The 22194-nt window shown below is 37.8% G+C and overlaps 1 protein-coding gene across 1 annotated transcript in view; it reads right to left on the bottom strand.

The window, feature by feature from the left end:
• Positions 1–6090: 6090 nt before the first annotated feature.
• XRN2 (5'-3' exoribonuclease 2) overlaps positions 6091–22194 on the bottom strand; it is an 82462-nt gene continuing 66358 nt past the window's right edge. The window contains exons 28-30 of the mRNA XM_045776775.2: positions 14644–14707; positions 8909–9047; positions 6091–6650 (exon numbers count right to left, since the gene is read on the bottom strand). Coding sequence (XP_045632731.1) covers positions 6585–6650; positions 8909–9047; positions 14644–14707 — 269 coding nt within the window. The 3' untranslated portion in view covers positions 6091–6584. The remainder of the gene's footprint in view (positions 6651–8908; positions 9048–14643; positions 14708–22194) is intronic.

Raw genomic sequence — 22194 nt, 5'->3', positions numbered from 1 at the left:
AATACGACGCCAGGAGGCTGTGAGGTGGTGATTTCCTCCTTCAGAATGTTCCTAAATTATTCGAAAAGCTGGCTGAGTCCACATCCACCACGTTCCTAACCAAAGCTCTCCAAGAGTTTTAAAAGTTGGAAACTTTGTTGGTGTCTGTAGCTCTAAAAATCAACCCAGCTTTAACAATGAATCCTTTTTTGGAGTGTAATTTGAGAGATTAATTTTCAAAGGCCTCCCCCCCTTAAGTGCAATTTCATTGTTTGATTGAAAGTAAATTGTAGCTCAAGGTGGATCATGCACATAGCAACATTATTGCAGGGGAATTATTGCCATTTAGGTAAAAGAGAAATGGAATAAAAATAATCAAAATACTGCTTATATGGATTGATAAAGCTTTTTAAATATAATGGCGATTTTAAAATGTTTTGATCGGTATTTGGCAAATGAGTGTTTCTATATTACTCTAAAAGAGGATATTTCCTACCGAAAGATGCAGCTCATAAGAAGGACAGGTCGTAAACTACTTTTTATGTGGAATCTGGTCTCCCAAAATCAACTGATAAAATAAATGCACGCTGTCTTTCCGTAGACCTGTTATTTGCTCTAAGTTATTTGCTTGTCTGAATTCGAATATCTTAATAAAATCCTAGAACAAGCAAGCGAATTTGCTAAAATTGACACCAACCTATATATCAAAGCATGTCAAGAAGGAAGAGAATAAGGTGATTTATTGAAATGTAACCAGAATGTAAAGAGTAAGAATTATTTATAATTTCCCATCATATTTACAACTTAATAGGGGTTGCACACCAATTTTGTTGGTGTTTTATTGTACAAATAATGTATTTACTCTTTAATATGCCAATTTATATTTCCTATGTTTCAAATGAATATTTAAATATAACTTAAAAGAATCTTAAGTACATTTTGGTTAAAGTCAAGTGGTCATTTCTTCACTAAGTTGTATAGGTTTTATTTTGTCTTGGCTTTTTTTTTTTTTTTTTATACAGTAGTTGGCATGACATGACAACACAGCTCAGTTTACTGATGATTTAAATAACTGGTATTGGAGTAAAAATACCAAAAGCAAGCTGAAGAATATTAGCTTATAAACTGAATGAAAATCAAAGACCTAACATGAATAAAGTGTGATTTATAAATGATCACAAATAGTTACCAGAAACCCTAAAACTCTTACACATTTGAAGTTTCAGAATTAGTTTGAGACTGAAACATTTCATTTCACTTCAATGTTCGGGTGTTTTTTTCTGAATGTGCAAAGTGAATCCTTCAGAAGGTGTTTTAGAAATTAAACTTGCACTTTCTCTAAACTGTATTTTACATAATAAAAATAATAAAACTCCACTCCCTTCCACAGAGGGGGGAAAAACAATCACTGAACAAGCAAAGGGATCAGCTTTATCAAGGCTGTGTGAATGCATTTTTGGAAAATGAGAACTAATTTTTAAAAAACATTTTACAAAAGAGGAAATAATTTGAGCAGAAAAATTGTATGAAAATGGTGCAATACACCTACAGAAAATTCTCCCAATTTAGGTTTTTGCATATTGATATAATTGACTTCCAAAATTTTTGCCAAGCAAGCGTGAATATTACTGATGTGCCAAATTTCAAAAAGCTTGTTTATATTGATTTGATTCCCTCATAGCAGTACCAGAATTCTGAAATTTTACTTCTAGAAAATGTGTTCCTAAAGTCCACATGGTTTGAGAGATTATATATATATATATACACATATATATATATTTGTTTTTTAAACAACACAATACTTACCAATAATAGCTGCTTATAGACTAGGGGTTCCAAGTAACATATTTAAGGAAAACAAAATCTTTGTTTTCCCCCTTGATAATTTATTTCTGGAACAAAGAGTCTCTTAGACTAAGTGAACTCTGTATCCATAAGATCATTAAGAAAAACCAGCCTTCTTCATACAGTATTTTCTAAAAGTGTATTTGCTGTAGGCATATCTTTTTCCTTTCAGCATTCCTTAAGTAGTAAAGGAACCACTGCCAGAAGTAATCGCTGCAGATGGCTTAACATTCTACACCCAGAAATGCACTGAGTTTATGTGTGCACATTCTAAATTAGGATAAGTTTTGGTTCTTGAAACTTTGAAATAGAAAATGTTTTTACTATAGAATTCCACATTCTGATTAATGCGAAGCAAGAGCTTTTTTTCTTCTCTTGCAATTAGTGCTTTGCAGATCTTTTATAAAAACACAAACGGCCAGACTAGGTGAAACTCATTAACTGAAGAGGAGGATAAGTGTCTTCACAACCAAGAGGGAGGGCAGAGGCAGGGTCTGAGTGGAACAAAGCCCTCTCAAAGTTTAGCAGAGGCCACAGCAAAACTCAGTTCCAGAAATGCTAACTACAGATGTGATATTTTCCTAAATGTTTTGGGGTTGTACAACAAACTTATCTTTTCCAGTTGAGGGACAAAAACAAAAGCCCAGAATCAAAGTTGCAAAGAGGAATAGCAGGGATTGCAGGTACTTTTCTGTAATCTGTGTTGGGACATGAATTGAAGCTTTGAGTGTGTGGCAGTGTGCAATGTTGAAGGCGCAGGAATGGTGTTTTGTATATAAAGCATGGAGGGTGTAACCCAGTTGTTTTCTATTTAAGGATTTGCTTAGACTTAAAACCTAATGGTCAGAACAAGTAGTCAATCAGACTTATCAATACAGATGTTGTGTCCAAACTCCATTCTGCTATCAATTGTTTACTTTCAATTTAAAGCAAATCAAAGACTCTATCCTGTTCACTAAATGCAAGCACCTTCCAAAGAATGGCTTTGTTAGCTGCATTGAATACTGATGATTTAGAAAGACTTTTGGAGTAAATTTGTGAACCACAATCACATAAAGACCCATCGACTGGGTTTTAAGATATGATTTTGTGCATAAATAATGCATTATGTAGTGGCAATACAAATTTCAGATGTTCAAAGCATGAATGATATTGCCCAACCGTTTAATACAACACTAACATGTGTGGATAAACCCCTGTATGTTGACTATTTCGGCCCAGTTTTTTAAAATGCTGCTACTTGCCATGCCCAAACCCAATGAGACAGGGAACTAGGATACAATTTATTAAAAAAAAAAATTAAATAGCTTTTTACTGCTAATGAGAATTGGTGAGCATCTGGAGAAGATTGAGAGAAAATGGCAGACAGGCGCTGCATCCACATTTCATCAGGAATTTGCTCTCCCTAGTAAGTATTGAGAAAATTTTGTGATGTCAAGATCACTTTTATTTTATTATTTTTAATTTGGGGGTTAGTGGAAGCTTCTGGGAGAGTTTTTTGGTTTCATTGTTTTTGCTTTAGATGTTTGCCTGCAATTGAATGAATTGTGTACCCAAAATTGAATGAAATGCCTTTTATTTTATTTTTTTAATCCCTTGTAACCTCTATTTCAGTCATTGTTTAGGTGACTTCTAATAAAGGTTTAACCAACTAACATTGCCTAACTCGAAGTTGTGCTATTTTGCAGTAGTGAAAAGCTCTATTCCCATGTCACATACAAAAATCAAAGCATGTTCTCTCTTGGCCCTCATTCCATAAATACGAAATCCAGAAACAAGCAACGCAAGCGGTTAACTTTACCCCTAAGTGGAGGAAAAATCCATCGAGAACGGGCCGTTTGTTATTTTATTGTTTGTTAACTTTTTTCCTGGTTAGAAATAGCAGGACAGTCGATCTCCAGGAATAGTCTGGCGGGATCTCAGCTCGCCGACCTTCTGGAGCGACCCGGAAGAGATGTTGGACTAGCCAGACGGAGCCAGACAGCTCTCAGCGGTCCGGGAATGGGGAGTCTTAGTTGACTCTTAAGAGAGTGTCTAAACTTTAGATTTCTAAGCTTAGCTAAATTCGGTTACGCTCGGACTTAGAACTTAAAACTGCAGCCTCGGAAGGAAGATCTCCGCTATCCCCTTACAGGCTCGGTGTTTGCTATTCGTGAAGGGCGTTGAGACGGTAAAACGAGCAGGTGAGAAAGCTGCGGCGCCACTTCCAGGAACCGAGGGCTGCTGCTGCAATGATCCACTTTGGGCGTGGTGGCGGCCGCGACACACAAGCCACACTGCGGGTCGGGGGTTTGAACTTTCCTGTGCCCACCCTGCTCGACAACGGCGGCTCGCGGAGCTCTCGCGCCGGCGAGCGGCTGGACGCGGGCCGGGGCGCGGGGCTCGGGGAACCGAGCACCGAGAGGAGCGGGTGGGCGCCGGGCGCGCTTCCCCGCCCCTCCAGCGCCCCGGGACGCGGGCCTGGGACCTTGCCTCTGAGAAGCAGCCCGACTGTCCCCGCCATGCTAGGCCCGCAGCTCCCGGACGCGTCCCGCCCGACTGCGATGTCACCGCGCCCCGAGGTTCTCGACTCCGTCGGAGGTGCGCCCGACCTCCAATGCGCCCCGCGGAAAACCGGAGCTCGGAACCCTCAGTCCCACCCCGGCCCACCCAGACGTCCCACGCCCTCGGACGAAAATTAGCCATTGCCCATTACCCCCAATTTGCCTTTGTAGCGCCAAATAGCAATCTAATAGTTTGTAGATGGCTTTGTATTTTAACGTGCATTACCTCACTTGATCCTTAAAGGGGGAGACAACTGCTCATTAAGGGTCCTTAGCGCCACAATAAAGTCACTGTTTCATGTTCTAAGATTTTTAAGCATCTTTAATATGAGCCCTGAAAACCCGTGTCCTAAAGATAATATGAGTAATTAAATTTGGCCCATTAACTATTTTTACACCCGAATATGGAGGGAATGTTTATAGCTTTAAATATTCCATTTGAGGTTCTAAGCATTCACTTGTTGAAATAATAGGGCATTTTTCTGGCAGATTCAGATGCAGGAACAAGTTGGAAGGAGAAGGAGGAAGAGTATGGAGGGGAGCAAGGATGAAGGAATGGAGCAGGCCCAGAAGTGAGGGTTCAGCTACCTGGCAGGTGTCCTACAGGGCCACCCCACCAGGTAGAGGGAATATAGCTGGCACAATTTTTCCATCAGGCTTTTAGCTTAGTCGTTTTCAAAATACTTTAAACATTCACCTTCAAATTTAATTTTTTAACAGTGATATGTAATTGTGTAAAGGCCAAGCAAAAACAATTATTTTATACACACTCATGATAGCTTAAACAACTAAAAATCTGAGAAAATACAGGTTCTGTGGGAGTTTGGGGTTCCTATGAAGCTACAGAGAGTAAGACATTTATATGGGCTCCTTTGGAATATGAAATACTTGATTAAGGTGGCTATTCATATGTAGTATTTGGAAGATAGAGAAATTTAACAGAAGTTGTTATCACTTTAACATATTGTTAAGGTTATAATGGTTGTGTTGTTAATTCCCAGCAGAGAGAGGCTTTGTCTCAACAATCAAGGACCCTCTATTCACCCATCACCAGCAAAGAACTCAATAGCTTCAAAATACCTTCCTATTTAAAATTAAGGTGGCCTTTTCTCTGCATAGGCTAAGATTAACAAGTGTGCCTTAGTTGAAATATTAAAGCAAAAATGTCCTAAGTCAGAAGGTCAAAGAAAAACCTTATTCTACAATCTTAGGCTAGAATAGGCAAATGGAAACAAAGCAAGTCTTTACATGTGTGTGTAAATTTGATGTGGCAAACAAATGAAAATGCATATGAAGTGCCATGTGTGAACAGCAAGAATAAATTTAAGGAGTAATAGTGTGCTGACTAGCAAGAAAAAACATGAGTACAAACTAAAATTATTACAAAATAATCCAAAAAAAACCATGCTAAGGAGTACAAACTAAATAGCTACAAATTAAACTTTTCACCTTTTCTTAAAGATGTATAACAAGTCCTTAAAACTGGAGCCCAAGTCTATATGAAATTTATAAAATGTAAATCATTTATTCTTACGGAGTTTGTATAGTTAGCCATGTCAGTAGCCAACATACTAATTAATATGAGTTCGTTGGGTTGTCTTGCTCCATCACTGATTTTCTTTTGACATCTAATTGTAGAAATGAATTGTTTTCTGAAAAAGTGACTTAAAAAAACAACACATGGCCAAGATTTTCAATGTTGAAATTCTATAGTAAGGACACAAGAGACCAGAGTTTTCAGTTTTTTGGTTTTTTTTTTTACTAAAGTCCAGAAATTTCCATAAGACAAGTACATTAATGAAATGTTTCCAAAGAAATACTGAACAATATATACTCTAGTTAGCTGAGGTTCCAGCTCAAGAGTTCATACCTAATTCTTGTGCATTAAAAATCAGCATGGATCTTAGATGATCTAGAATACACTGTGTTTTAAAATCCACAGCTGGTATGATTTTAACCATAATGAAAAACCAGTATTCCTATTCCATCAAATGTGTTTTACAAGCAATAATAAATTCAGATCTACTGTATTATGCAACACACATCTTTGGAAAGCAACATAAACAGTGAGATCAGGTCAGTAGAAATATACACAGTTAAAAGAAATACACAAAGTACTGTAGTTTTATTAAAAACTACTACTTGAGAAAGAAATCTTTCCACAAATAGCATAAAATTGTAGAACGATGAAAGGATTTGGGAAAGCTTTACAAAAGCCTAATTCCAACTGTATCTTCCTGAGGGTGGTGGCAAAGGGTATTTCCTTCCTTCTCTGGGATATCCCTGAAAATAAGCAAAAGCAAGAGTTTATTTTCTGGATTAACACCACTTCAAAGAAATTAATTTTACATCTCTCTGGAAAAACATGCCATAAAGAAGCTGGATATGTCTTAAAAGTTTATCACATGGAAGGTCTCTCATAAACTGGAGCTTTAGGCCCCTCGTTTTATGCAAAGCTTGCTACAAATGCTACCACTGAAAACTACCCAAAGGAGCCCTAACAGGTACTTAAGAAACTCCTTAAATTGCACACAAATGAACTACAGCTAAGTGTTCTGTGTAAAAGACTAGTCAGTTCTCAATCTTCCCTGCCATCCCTGGCAGTAATTCAAGTCACATTGTGGTAAGATGTCCACATCATCTTTAGACATATTATGCTAGAAAAGTCATTTTGCTTAACCAAGGCAAGAGGCTTGCTAAGTAAGTAAGCTGAAGCCTAATGACCTATTAATTTTAGGGATTTTTTTTTTTTTTTGGTTTAGCTATAAATAGTAGAGTATTAAGTAACACCTCAGATTATTACATAATCAATTACTGGTGACATTCATAACATGTCCTACTAAGCTTGTAAATAACATTTCTGTACAAAAAAATTCCCTCACAATTCCCTTTCTGGGCCTCTAGGATTCTGAAACAGACTCCCCCCCCCACCCTGTGTTGTTATTCAGTAGTTCAAATTATAACGAGTATGTGTAGACCATCAAGGCCTTTTTTAGTCATAAACTTCACTAAATATAGTGAAGTCATAATTACACTGTTTTTAACAACGAACTTCTGCAACTTAATAGTGCTTCAAAACCTGTGATTTAATAAAAAGTATCTCTGTGAAAAGAGACTGAGAAAAAGAAATATATTTCTAAAAGGTCATAAAAGAATTATAAATTTACCAATTGGTTTATATCTTCTAAGCAAATAAAGATTTTACCTGCTGTAACAGCAGAGAGTTCCTTCCAGGGAAGACCTCCTCTGAAGGAGATGAGAAACTGGAGGAACTGGGCTCAGAAGGGCCAGGCAGCCAGGCCCCAACTCTGCTGCCCAAGTGCAGGTGCCGCAGGACTGCGGTTTCCCACTTGGAAAATGAGGTGACCGGACTAAAAATTCTCCAAGGTTTCTTCTAGTTTATAAGTATGTCCCCATTTCAATAATTCTCATTATGTAGACTGCCTACTATCATCCCGTTGACTCTACAGCATGAAGTGGCAAACTACTGAAAATTTTTAGACCTCTGGGGCTGACAGTAATTTAAAATAAAATTCTATGAACAGATTTTAATAAATTGTAACAAGATTCTCTCAAAAGATAATTAAAATGATTATTTCTTTGTAAAGTGAACAGCCTTTAAGAAGATACACAAAAAAGTTAAAAAAAAAAAAAAAAGAAAAGAAAGATCTTCCTAAGCTGTCAAAAGAGAGGTCTTACACAAATGGATGCGTGGCAAGAACCTGTGTAAGAAAATCAATATTTGAAGCACTGCAAAAGGCCTGTAGGCAACACCAGGTAAGCAATTTTAAAGTCACTTCACATCACCGTGGGTGCTAAACTCCATGAACACTGCACACACTAAATCTTAGCATTCTGACCCTGTTCTCTGGCAAGGATTTGATTGCAGAGCATGTAAATACTGGTCAGGGTGTCAAATGACTGGGGGACAAACAGACTGAGGCAAACAGACCTCTGTCTTAAATTTTGCTAAAACTGGATGCTTTACAGAGAAGGAAATGAAGCTTATATGTACTAAATAAATTTGTTTAGAAATTATTATAACTCAATGCACAGCTATTTAAATTTAGCTAAAACATATGTGGGAAATAACGAAGGGTAGATTTTTTTTCCATGAAAAGGGTACCACAGATGAATCAAGACAGAGGACTTCTAAGATGAATAAAGGTAACAGTTAAAAGGGTAGACTGTTACTTTCAGCTTCTAGAAAATTACAATTTATTATGAAATCTAGTTTCTACTAAAACAAAGAGCAACATCCTTAAAGGATAAAAAAACATTTTGGTAACTAACTCTGTTTGTGCTAAATATTACTGACTGCTATGATTAAAAGGGCTTTGGGGCTTTAGCATCTTCAGTGTATAACAGATGTAGTAAGGCACATACTCATTCTATGTTTTAAAATGAGGGACCGAAGTTCAGCTGAGCTATTCTATCAGTATCTTATAGAGATGTTTTTAAGAAAATATGGTATCCTGAGAAGCATGGCTAAGTACAAAGTGAGCAGCATGCTTTTCATCCCACAGCCCACACTGTATCACCTGTCTCCCTCCACGATCATCACGTCTGGGTGGATACCCGCCAGGTCCAGCTAGCATCTGGTACTGGTTTGGCTGGAAGGCTGCATTCTGGGTTTGGAGCATCCGGTTCCATGGCAGCAGAGGTTCAGCCCCAACGCCTCTGTGGAAAAGTATTATGTCTGCATTATAAGTCAAACCTGTTACATAGCCCGAGGTCTCAAACTGGCTAGCATCATCTCCAACTCTAAGGACAATCCAATTTGCTTGCATTTGTCAAATGGGACATACAGCATCAGAGTGACCTTTATGCCCCTCATATTCAATGTAGTCTAACATATTTAAGTATCAGCATTTTTAAAAAAGGGATCTAAACTCAAATGAATCAGAAATGTATGACTTAAAATATTCTGTTCATTTTCAACTGTGAAATTTCCTTTCTAGTCACTTAAAGATTTGGACCCAAGATTACCAAGTTGGTTACATTTAAGATGCTATCCAAAGAGTAAACATGTACAAGACAGGAAAATGGGCTTTATTTTTAAAAATGTCTAGACTCGTTCTTGGATCCATTCTTTCTAGTTAATTGCAGGTTGCAAATGAATTCTTACTGCTCAGTATTTTGAATCTAGGGTAGGGGACTTGGCTGTTTTTTCCCATCCATTATTCTGCTCAATATGTCAGAAGGTCTGATCGGGAGGAAACCTTTTCAAGTTCTATTGATGCAGCTTTCAATTGACCACGGTGACCTAGCAACATGAGCACTAATTGGCATGGGCTGACTGGCATTTGGTGTACAGTTTACATGGGAACACAGATTCAACAGCTATTATAACCCAGTTTGCCGGCCTGGATTACTAGTCAAAAGAAATGTTTTAATTGTCTTCAAGTGCCTATTTTAACTTTGCAGATACAAAGCAACAGGTATAATATATTAAATCATAATGTAAAACTGTCACATAAACAATGTAGCCAAGATATACCTTCTAAAGACAATCACCATTTAAGACACAATTTTCTCAAGGCATTTTCAACTTCCATTTTATAGAACAGTCACTATAAAGAATAAAAATAGAAGCAAAATTCTCCAACATATTTTAACACCAGATGCTTTGGGGCCATTACTGATTTTAGGAGAAATTACAGAACTTTAAAACTGCTAAAGCACTGACTAGTATTAACTATAACCACACCAGCCTAAGAATTTCACTTCCCAGGTGTTGGGGGTGGAGGGAACAGCTTGAAGTTGGGCTCACTGGGTAATGCATTCTTCTCACAGCTATTCAAACTTGAATCCATCCTCTCTACCCTCCCACTTTCCTTGCCTTCACTTGGAGCTTGCCTTTTTTATTTTTTTTAATACCAAAGATAATTCTTTTTGTGTGATGACTCAAAGAACAACTCTTTGAGAACTATAGAGAAGCGAATACTATTCTTCATAGTCAGTGGTGAAACCAGAGCTCTAACCAGTAAAATTTGCTGTACTCAAAAAATATATCTCAGAAGGAATATCCATATATTCTGGGCTTTTAATTATTTTTCAGGTTATTAATACAAATATATTTTAGCAAGAGTGCCTCATCTTTTTAGCAAGAACAGCTATGCAGAGAGATAGGAATGTTCTCTTCTGGTCTCTACTCGAGTGACGGGTTAATGGTTTGTACTGTAACCAAGGAAGCTCATCAAAACTGGGCCACTAACGCAAAATCCACAGGCCAAAAATGCAACTCACACACTGTGTCAACTGTAATCAATTTTTATTTTCAGCTCTGCAATGATCAAACTCACTCAACTTAGCTTCTGGAAAATCTGCTGGTATGGATGGTATATATTATAAATGCAATTTTACATTATTTTATGTTCTAAAAATGGGTTAGAAACAAAGCCACAATTTAAAAATACAAAGTCCTCTTTTTGTTTGAAATGATTACTTAAAATGTTTTTGACTAATTTTTATAAAAATAATTTAACTGAAATTAAACAGAAAAAAACAGTAAGAGGGACAGGTACTATCCTCTTTTGCTTTTTACTGGCAGTCCCTTCTTTTCCATAGGTTTACCATATTTCTATACCAACTGTATTAATTTGCAAGTAGTTACAAGTAAATTTGTCTTCAAAAATACACTTTAAATCTGAGACTGAAGTATTGACGTTGACACATTTTAACTTCTTAAAATTAGCAGCTATCTATTGAGGCAACTTATCTGAGGCATTTGGCATCATGGATGGCAACTACCTACCTACCTACATGTATACATACATAAATAAATATTTACATTATTGCCAACATTTGATTTTCCTTTAAATGTTTTTTAAAGTATTTAATTCCAGTACAGTTAACACAGTGTTATTTGTTTTAGGTGTACAATACAGTGATTCGACAATTCCATACATGACCTGGTAGTCATCATGATAAGCGAGTGCCTCAATCCCCATCACCTATTTCACCCATCCCCCAGTCACTTCCTCTCTGGTAACCAGCAGTTTGTCCTCTATGGTTAAGACTCTGTTTTTTGGTTTTTGCCTATGACAACAATATTCTTAAGTTTCTAAATTTCCGTTTTGGAAAGTAGCTTGCAATATGAAGTAACTACTACCAATTTGGATGTTTTAAATTTGGCAGTTGTTAAAGATTTTCCATGACTAAGTTTAATGACCATAAGTTAAGAACTAAATGGCCACCTCAGATATGGCCAGAAAAGAGAAGCTCCCATTGGCAAGAATTACATGGACAGAGAATTAATTACATGGACTACAAGGCAGAACTCAAGCGACAAAGTGAACTCAAATACTCTGTTTAATATTTACTCAGTTCGCACTGGCTTGTCTTTGTGTGGGGAGGCAAGGACAGGGCAGTGTTACTGTTGTATTTTTTTAAAAAGATTTATTTTAGAGAGAGAAAGAAAGAGAGCATGAGTGAAAGGGGGAGGGGCAGAGAGAGAGGGAGAAAGAAATCTCAAGCAGACTCCCTGCTGAGCATGAGCCTGAGGTAGGGCTCCATCCCACAACCCTGAGATCATGACCTGAGCCGAAACCAAGAGCCAGACACTTAACCCACCGAGCCACCCAAGTGCCCACCTGTTGTATTTTTAAATGAAAAGAAGATATGGATTACAGATACTATCTCAAAGTAGGAAATAATTCAAGAAACAGTGTATTTTAGAAAAAAAAAAAAAAGTACACTCAACATTTTCTTTTCTAGTAGGGTTCTCAACCAAACACCCAAATTGTGCAACTGGGCAAGTACTGGACTAATAATGAGGATCAGGGGCGCCTGGGTGGCTCAGTAGGTTAAGCGGCTGCCTTCAGCTCAGGTCATGATCCCAGGGTCCTGGGATCAAGCCCTGGGTCAGGCTCCCTGCTCAGTGGGGAGCCTGCTTCTCCCTCTCCCTCTGCTCCCTCTGCTTGTACTCTCTCTGTGTCAAATAAATAAATGAAATATTAAAAAAAAAAATCAGTAAAACTGGTTCCAGTAAGAATTATACTACTAATTGTGACATCTCAGCAAAGTCAAAGTGACTACAAGTTTATATTTTCTCCTCTACGCCTTGTGAAGTCAGAATGGTTAGATGCACTTGTCAGTCTGTATCTGCTAACTGTATCTGCACACTGTATTTGCTAACAGGCTAATGGACAAGTTTTGGATGGCTGAACTCAAACTTTGTTTTATGAATTGTAGGTTTCTTAAATGACATCGTCTAAGACATAAGACAGAATTCTTTATTTTTTTTAAGATTTTATTTATTTATTTGACAGAGAGAGAGACAGCCAGCGAGAGAGGGAACACAAGCAGGGGGAGTGGGAGAGGAAGAAGCAGGCTCCCAGTAGAGGAGTATGATGTGGGGCTCGATCCCAGAACACCGGGATCACGCCCTGAGCCGAAGGCAGACGCTTAACGACTGAGGCACCCAGGCGCCCCAAGACAGAATTCTCTTATGATCACATTTAACTTCTGCTTTAAGGTATGATTCAAGTTTCTGACTAAAACTAAACCAAAAATGAATGCTCCACAAAACCTGTCCCTAGCTGCTGGATTCACAAAGGCAGTCAGGATAATGTAAGTACTTAGCTAGGGCAGAAGAACAAAAACCTGATGGAAATCAGGACAATGGTGATAATTTTAGGAAATCTTTTAGTGTGTAGAGAGAAGGAAAGCTGCTGGAAATAAAGAAAGAATGTCTCGGAAGTGGAAGGAAATCCTTTACTTCCTCTAAGTCCCTACAGCTTTACTATAATATTATGCTCACATAAGCATTCTGACGAGTTCTGTTCGTTCAAATGAAAGTTTCTTAGTAAAGAATGGTACAGAAGAGAAATGTATGGAAATTGCATGACTGCTGTGTGCCTAGGTTTCCTCATCTGTAAAACAACATCTACTTCAGAGGCTTGCTAGGAGGAATAAATGAAGTCCTGCTTCTAAGGCATGTTCCCTCACCGTGCTCACACTTCATAGGCAACAAACTTAATGGAGAAAGACAGTTATTTAAAATGAGATCAGTTCCAATGTGGTAATTTGTAATTTAGGAAAAATTTAACCCTTACTCATTTTTTAATTTGTCTGAAAATGGTCCTATCCCAAAGATGTGGAAGCAGTGCATGTAGTGTGCTCAGGGCACTTATACTGAAAACAAAACACAAATTGAGGCATTGTATCAGTCATCTTAAATTTAAAAAGCAGCTTGCACTAAGTATTTGATACTATTAATAAACAATTGAGTAACATGATTTCTTTTATCTTCTTGAAGAAAATCATGAAATGAAATTTGGGAATCTCTAAAGAAAGTTTTCTTAAAAGGGGAGCAACATTTATAACCCTGTTCATAACATTTTTATTCATTTCAGATGTGAAAAGATCAGACTGCTAAAACGGTAAATGTGAGGGGAACAAAACAGATAAGAATTGGGAAGGCAAAGAGGGAAGACTTACTATGGGCTTAATTGGTTTCAGCATTTACTGATGCTGGCAAACCAGCATAAAACGATAGATCTGAAAGCTGCCCTGTAAAAAATTATTCTACAGATGTTAATATAATTATTCATAACACGCCTAGCTGTCTTGTCGTGTAGAGACCACCTGACATAGGAGCACACAACTTATCAATGAAAGAACACAAGTCAAACATCCCTCGTTATTAAACCATGTCACACTCTTCCTAGTCCCCAGTACTTATTAGACTGCAGATCCCATAATCCTCTTCTGAGTCCCTTCTGCGTTTAATTCAGTTCAGTCTTAAGTAGTTAAAGAAACTGTTTTCAGTGGCAACTAATAACTACTGACCTACAGTGACACTGCCCTACAATAGGCTTGTCAGCCCTGAAAAAGTTGCACCAAAGAAGCTGATTAGGACTTCAAGAGGTTTGTAGCAAGAATCAATGGTTGGTCTGTACTAATGCTGCGTTGCCCGCACAGAAATGATAAAAGTAGAACACCATTAGTTATGCCTCATTAAGCTGCACAAGCCTTCTAAAAAGAAATTTGTTTAGCCTGACCAAAACCTAATACAATTTTAAGCTCTCTGTGTTGCATTTTTCAGGGTACCTTAAAACATTCAATAAAATAAAGACCAAGGACCAAGGAAAGTGGGAAAGTGTATCAAGAGGAGTCTTTTAATTCAATGTGTTAGGCATCTATTTTCCTAAGGGACAAGTACAAGAGAAACTGTTTAGAGAGAAGAAAGTACATTTCGAACAATGGAGAAAGCCCAAACCTCAAATGTTGATGTGGAAAAATATTTAAAAGTCATGCTTGCTTTTATTACCTGTCAAATCTTTGCTGCTGGAAGAGGGGAGGAGGACCCCGCCAAGAATCCTGTGGCCTCATATCTGGAAAACAAACAGGGAAGGGTTAACAGAAGATTTTAAATAATCACAATCATAAAAATCCTAGCAGAGAGCACAGGCAGTAATTTCTCTGACATAGGACTTTTTTCTATGTTGCTATGACATAGCAACTTTTTTCTATATAGGTCTCCTGAGGCAAAGGAAACAAAAGCAAAAATAAACTAGTGGGACTACATCAAAATAAAAAGCTCCTGCAGAGTGAAAAACACAATCATAACTAAAAGACAACCCACAGAATGGAAGGAGATATTTGCAAATGACATAGCTGATAAAGGGTTAGTATCCAAAATATATAAAGAACTGATACAACTCAACACCAAAAAACCCCCACAATTCAATTAAGAAGTAATCACTATTCAGCTATCCATGATTTTTATAATTAAAAATTCTTGAAAAAAAATCGGAGACAGAACACAAACCAAATAAACTAGGGTAATTACACAAACTGCAAATGTAAAAGACACAAAATCAACAGGGTCAGTAAATTTTTCATTATTTTTCCTTTGATAATGAAACATAGTTTTAGGAGTCTTAGTCATTAAACTCCCACTTTTCTCTCTTATTGCCTATGTATGTGTGCATGAGTATGTAAAGGTATATGTTTTTCACATTTTTATTTTAAATGCTGTGCAAAAGAAAGGGATTTAGGTTCTTTTCCATAAATACTACTGAATGAATAGTAACCTCAAAAGAAATCCTGAGAATTTCCCCCTAAGCACGGAAACTGGAAGGAACCCTGGCTTACTTAGCTATAGTTAACAAAGTGGAGGGCACACATCTCTCCAACACAGGCCAGGAAGATGCTAATAAAGGGACTACCCACTTTTCCATTGCTTTCTGAGAGTCAAACCTCCTCCCCTAACACAAAGCTGAACTGGCAACATATGACTCCAAGAAACAATTAAATGGCTGCTGCTCCTGCACATAACCAGGCTGAAAGCAGCAGCCCCAAACACCGGTCAGGGGGGCGCTCAGCAGCTCAGCAGGTTGTGTTAACCAACTGCCGCTCTGATCCAGTCTCCAGTCTTGCAGTCTCACCTTGGCCACCCTTCAGCAGGGTCCGTGTGTGACCTAATTAAAACAGCTGGTTCCAGTTGTCGTCTAATGAGTTCACTGTGTGAGGACAGTAACCTCCTCCAGACTCCCGAGACCCAAGGACAACAAGGCTTACCATAATGTATTCAGGCTCACATTTTAATGGAAACACAAACTAGAAACATGCTTTTCAAAATTACTTTCTCAAAGGAAAGAAGAAACGAAAGCTTATCTCTGGTTAGGAACCAAAAAAACGCAATCTGGATTCACTTAAAAAAAAGCAGGGCGTGGGGAGAAAAGTGGAATTGTGCTTAAAAGAAAGCCTCACAAAGGAGAATATGGAACAAGCAGAGGATCTAGCTGTTCACATGATTCCAGTGTGAACAACCCACTACTACTGCTTTGGGCTCCCCCCACCTCGACAAGGCTAACAATGCCCCCTGAAGACAGTTTCCTAAAAAGACAACCACCCTTGGCCAGGGCAGAGGGGCAGCCATAGCGCACTGCCCCTCGGCCACCACCACGTGCCCAGCAGCCAAACCCACAATAGACGCTTCTCTTGGGAAGGAGTAGGAAGCCTTCACCACCATTACTTTCATGAAGAAACCCATTCTGAATTGAAAGGTGGCACCCCTAGTCAATTTCAATTAAGTCTCTTCCCTTCTCTTAAAAGTCAGACTAGTGGTGGTCAAACTGAGGAACACTGCTGAGGAGTTTTCATGGCGTCATAAGATATTCCAAATCTGAAAGGGGACGCACAAGAGTTATCACCACATAACCCACAGCAAACAGGGCAAGAGGGATCCCTACAGGCCCAGAATGACCTCTGAATCATTACTACAGACTATGTACAATCAGGAAATCTTAATCATGAAATGTAAAACCAGAAGTTCCTATAAAAACAGCAATGATCATCTGTGTGGTTTATTCCTATGGAAAAACATGTGATACACTTACCTCAATACATACATGATTTTCAACACGTTACTATTCATGAGAAAGCAATCTACTGAAAGTAAAATCAACTTTTGGACCACTTTTTCTTCTTTTTAAGATTTATATGAGAAAGAGAGAGCAAGAGCGAGAACGAGAGAGAGAACATGTGTGTGTGTGGGGGGGGACAGAAGGCAAGGGAGAATCAGACTCCTTGCTGAGCAGGGAGCCTGATTTGGGGCTCTATCCCAGGAACCTGGGACCATGACCTGAGCTGAAGGCAGACACTTAACCGACTGAGCCACCCAGGCGCCCCTCTCATCATTCCTTTGTTAAACATGGAAGTCCACTGGTCTATTCAGATATTGTATACAAGTTAGTTTCATGAGAACTGGTTAAAAGGTTTCCAGAAGTGTATTTTATTTTAGTGTCTTACATATATAAAATTAGCTAATATAACCAAAGTAGAAAGAAATACAGTGAATTTCATTTGGACCTGCCTAGCTCTGTATTTCACATGTCCCAGAATCACTGCAGTCACCCTGGAAACATGCCCCTTTTTACCATGAAAACTTAATTCTGTGATTCTGGTTCCATGGTGTCTCTATATACACGGTATCATCATAGAATACACATTCTACATGGTACTTGCAGAAGCTTCCACACAAGATCCCTAATAAATTTAAAATAAAGCGAAAATAATAAGATACATCTAAATCAAGAAAAACCTTCAGAAATGTTTATCCTAATGTATCATGAAAAATAAAGGCAGAAAAAAACCTTGTATATTTCCTCCTAGAAACAGTACAAATGGAGGGAAAGTCACCATCATCCAAAATACATATTCATTAGATTCAAATACGCTTCACGTTAGATTAAGCACAACAATATTTCTAAATGGAACCGAAATGTAAAGTTCATTAAGTACAAATACTTTCTTTGGAGAGAAGGAATCCTTCTTAAAGTCTACCTCTACACCTGCCTAGACAAATGGCTAAAGTTCCTATTTCCATCATTTTTAGTATGCCAGGTAACTTCGCACTCTATTTTGCTCTTACTATTTCTCACTCGCAGAACAATTATTTTCACATAAACTTAGCACATGCAAAAACTATAGTTTTTTGTTAAAACCTAAGCAAATTTTCTATGACGTAAAAATTCTGTCAATTACTAAAACATCTCTTGCTTTCAACCAATAAAAGAAAAATAAAAAGGATCAAAGAAAACCTTCAAGGCTACTTTTTAAACAAATCTCTTCATGTGGCTCTGAGAAATATATATAACTCTTAAGTACTCATAAAGCAGAAATATTTCCTGGCTGATAAATAATGAAGTAGAAGGTAAAACAAACTTATTATCATTCATTTGTATGGCTCTAACAGAAGATCCATTGAGAGGGAGAAAAAAAATTCTGAGGTAGTGAATTGCACTTCAGAAAGGTACCAGCGAGACAGGAAAAATGACAGTTAATTTTTTCCTTCGGTCTTTAAAAACTTATCCCTTTTCTAAAGCTCTAAGGCCATATAAACCAAGGCTTCGCCAATAGCTCCTCAAGTGACAATTTACCTAATCAGCGTGGCAATCACAGGAAAGATTCCATGTTTACTGATTGCACTAATCAAAAATCACTTTCCAAATGCGGCTAATTGACAAGTTTACCAACTGAAATGAAGAGAAGTGACATACTGGGTTCTCTGGGTTGCAAAAATGAAATGCTTTATTCACATGAAGTACTCAAGGCTGCACTTGACTCCAGCAAGTTATCAGTACCCAGACAATTACTCATCAACCAAAACTGACACATCAAAGACAAGTCAAAAACCAACAGTGAAAAACACCTACAGCAGAGAGTTTGACCAAATGGCCTGTCTTGAGTGTTATTTTGTACCACATGAAGAAAATAGCTATGATGCTACAACATTTAAAAAAATTAAATGGCTTAGATCTTAATTTTACTATAACTATTTCTGACCAAAGATTCTATAAAGAAGAAAGCTAATCTTTTAACATTTATTTAACGCTTTCATAGTATTTACTGTGGCTAGGCACCATTTCCAGTGCTGAATAACTTAACTCCTTTACTATGGATATTCTGTGAGAGGGGTATTCCCAGTACCATTTTAGAAATGAGTCAATAGGAGTACTGACAAAAACCTAGGGTCATAGGGCTCCTAAGTGGCAGAGTAAAAGGGGCTGTTTTCTCTTAACCACTCTACACTATGCTCCACAATGCTACTCCAAGGTTCACAGGAACTTGTGCTGTTGGTAGAGGAGACTCTCCAGGTTACTTCAGGAAGATCAGAGGAGAATCACTACCTTAACCAGGAGGCTCACAAGCTCCCGTGTCAAGAAGGCAGGATTAGGGATTTAAAAACTACTTTCAACATTTCAAAAGTTTAGAATTAACATTATTCCACACATCTAATTAAGAAAGGAAGGAAAAATAAATGTACTTTAACACATGCACTTTGGTTACTATCTTGACACACACAGATTCACGGGGAGAACATAAGGAAAATTTTGGTTAAAACATTTCCCATTTTTTTTTCTAAGTAATCTGCATACCCAATGGGGGCTTGAACTCACAACTCCGAGATCAAGAGCTGCATGCTCTCCCAACTGAGCCAGCCATGTGCCCCATAATCAGCTCTTTTTAAAAAGGTAATACTACCCTAAAAGATTTAGTATTCAAAAGAAAATATAAAGTATCAAAAATTAGAGTAGGAAAGAGAGAGAAACGGATGGATGGCTGAGTTAACTGACAGGTAAGCAGGGATTAGTTCTGTTTGCATAAATATGGAATCTAGAGGTTACAAGAGACCATGAAATAAATATGCTAAAAAAGTGTTAACAACGATAAACTAAAAGAAAACAAAAACTGAATTATATGCTGAACTACGTATAAAGACTATTGAAGCAAACATCACAGAACATGAGATTTCCTTTCCTGATAGTAGGCAGCATTTGTCTGGGCTCATCATATAATTGTGATCAATATACTACCCTGCAATGACCATTCTAGATTAGGCCAATGATTTGTCCAACACACCTACAAAGGCAGCAGGGAATAACTTATGAAATGACATGGCTGCCTTCAAGGAAGTCTACCCTCACAACCCCAAGCTTTTTTGGGTTCTCTTACAACCAAGGGCAATTAAAATTCATGAACTTATCCAAATCTTTCCTGAGCTTTTATATTTCTGGCTCATACTCAGAAGACTTCCAGTTTTCTCTCTCCAACCCTTTCTTCTCTGCTGAGCAAGAATCAAGACCCATTTTACTAACTGCTGGCAGATAACTGCAAGGTCTTCAGGCATTTCAACCTGCACAAAATTCAGACTCGGCATATTCTTCCATATTCCTTCACCCTTCTGGGTTTCCAATTCTCATTAGCCACCCAGCTGTCCACAGTACACACGTGAGCCTCATCTTCTCTCCCTCAAGTAACATATTCAATTATCCAGTCCTTCAGTTCCCCCTCTCCTATCTTCTCCACTTTCAATTCACTTTGCCACAGATCAGTTCAGACCTTCATTATCCCTCCCTAACTAGAACAACCACCAAATCTTTTCCAAAACCAACAGAGCTGTGGTTCTAGAAAGGAGACGTAACTGTGCACTTTTCTACTCAGAAAGAGTTTTAAAGAGCTCTTATAAATAAAGAGAAAGACTTGCACATAAATTAATAAATCAGCAAGGGACAAGAACAAGCAATTTATTAAGGAAAAACTGGTTAGTAAAAAATATGACTGAAGCAGCAGTTTTAAAAAGTATACCTTAAAACAAGATACATTATTCCTTGCTTATCAAATTAGCAGGAACATTAAAAAAATGGTAAAAATGTGGTATTGGTGGGAGTTGAGATATTAGAAATTCTCATCTGCTGCTATAGGAAGTGTAAATTGGTATACTCTTACCTGGAGGTTAATGTCGTGATATTCACCAAAGTCGAGTCAGCATACCTTTTGACCCAGCAATACAATTTGTAGAAATCTAGCTTCAGTTAAATTAAGAAAGAACTCTATTTTAAAAGATTATTAGGAAAAGCATACATGCTTAAAAATTAAGCAATCTGCTTCTAAATAATCCATGAGTATATTAGAAAACAAAATGGAGGGGTGCCTGGGTGGCTGTTGTTAAGCGTCTGCCTTAGGCTCAGGGCGTGATCCCAGGGTCCTGGGATTGAGCCCCACATCGGGCTCCCTGCTGGGCGGGAAGCCTGCTTCTCCCTCTCCTGATCCCCCTGCTTGTGTTCCCTCTCTCGCTGTGTCTATCAAATAAATAAACAAATAAAAATCTTAAAAAAAAAAAAAAGAAATCAAAGTCATAAACTAATTTCTCATAGTACACAGATAAAAATACCCCACATACTGACACACAGAAGGTAGTGGCATATAAAAAGGAACGCTATTATCACACTGAATTAGGTTTATTCCAGTAATGCCAGGTTGGTTTAACCACATAACAGAAGGAAAGAAAAACAAAACACTATTACCATCTCAACAGATAGAGGAAACGCATTTGATAAAACTTAATACCCACTAGAAACAAGAAACAGAAGGAAACTTCCCCAGTGTTTCTTATCTAAAAGAAAAAAACCTACAGCAACCTTTTTTTTTTTTTTTTTTTAAAGATTTTATTTATTTGACAGAGAGACAGCCACCCAGAGAGGAAACACAAGCAGGGGGGAGTGTGAGAGGAAGAAGCAGGCTCCCAGCAGAGGAGCCTGATGTGGGGCTCGATCCCAGAACGCCGGGATCATGCCCTGAGCCGAAGGCAGACGCTTAACAACTGCACCACCCAGGTGCCCCTATAGCAAACTTCTTATTTAATGGTGAAGTATTACAAGTTTTCTCCTTAAGACTAGGAATGAAACAAGCATGTCCACCATCACCCTTCTATCCAATCACATCAGAGGTCCTAGTCAGTGCAATAAAGCAAAAGAAGACCAAAGGGCATTAGAGTCAGAAAGTCAATAAACAGAACTGTCATCACTTGCAAGATGACATGGCTATGTAGGCAAAAAGTTCAGAACACACAAACTTTCAGAATAAATGAATTTAGTAAGGCTGTTAGATACAAAGTCAATATGAAAAAATCTATTTCTACATACAAGAAAGCAACTGGAAAATGACATTTAAAATACTACTTAAAAACATCAACACACATCAAATATCGATGAATATTTTTGTCCTCAATTTTTTATTGTGATAATTTCAAGACTTAAGAAAAGCTACAAGAAAAGCACAAAGAATTCCCACATGCTCTTCACCCACAGTCCCCAAATGTCGGCATAAACCTCTGTTCCTCACATGGCACCAATTAAAGCGAAAATGCAAGCTATCAAGTGGAAAAAGGAAAGGAAAAGGTACTTTCAATTAAAAAAAAAAATCTCATAACCAGCATTCTTTTGTAGAACCCCTAAGAGACAACCCAATAGAAAAATGGACGTAAGGCTCAAACAGGCACACCACAAAAAAATGTTAAAGGATCAATAAACAT

Source organism: Ursus americanus, chromosome 22 (assembly GCF_024610735.1).
Source record: "Ursus americanus isolate L20-20 chromosome 22, mUrsAme1.1.p, whole genome shotgun sequence".
NCBI classification, from domain to species: Eukaryota; Metazoa; Chordata; class Mammalia; order Carnivora; family Ursidae; genus Ursus; species Ursus americanus.
This window is presented reverse-complemented; position numbering and strand designations above follow the sequence as displayed.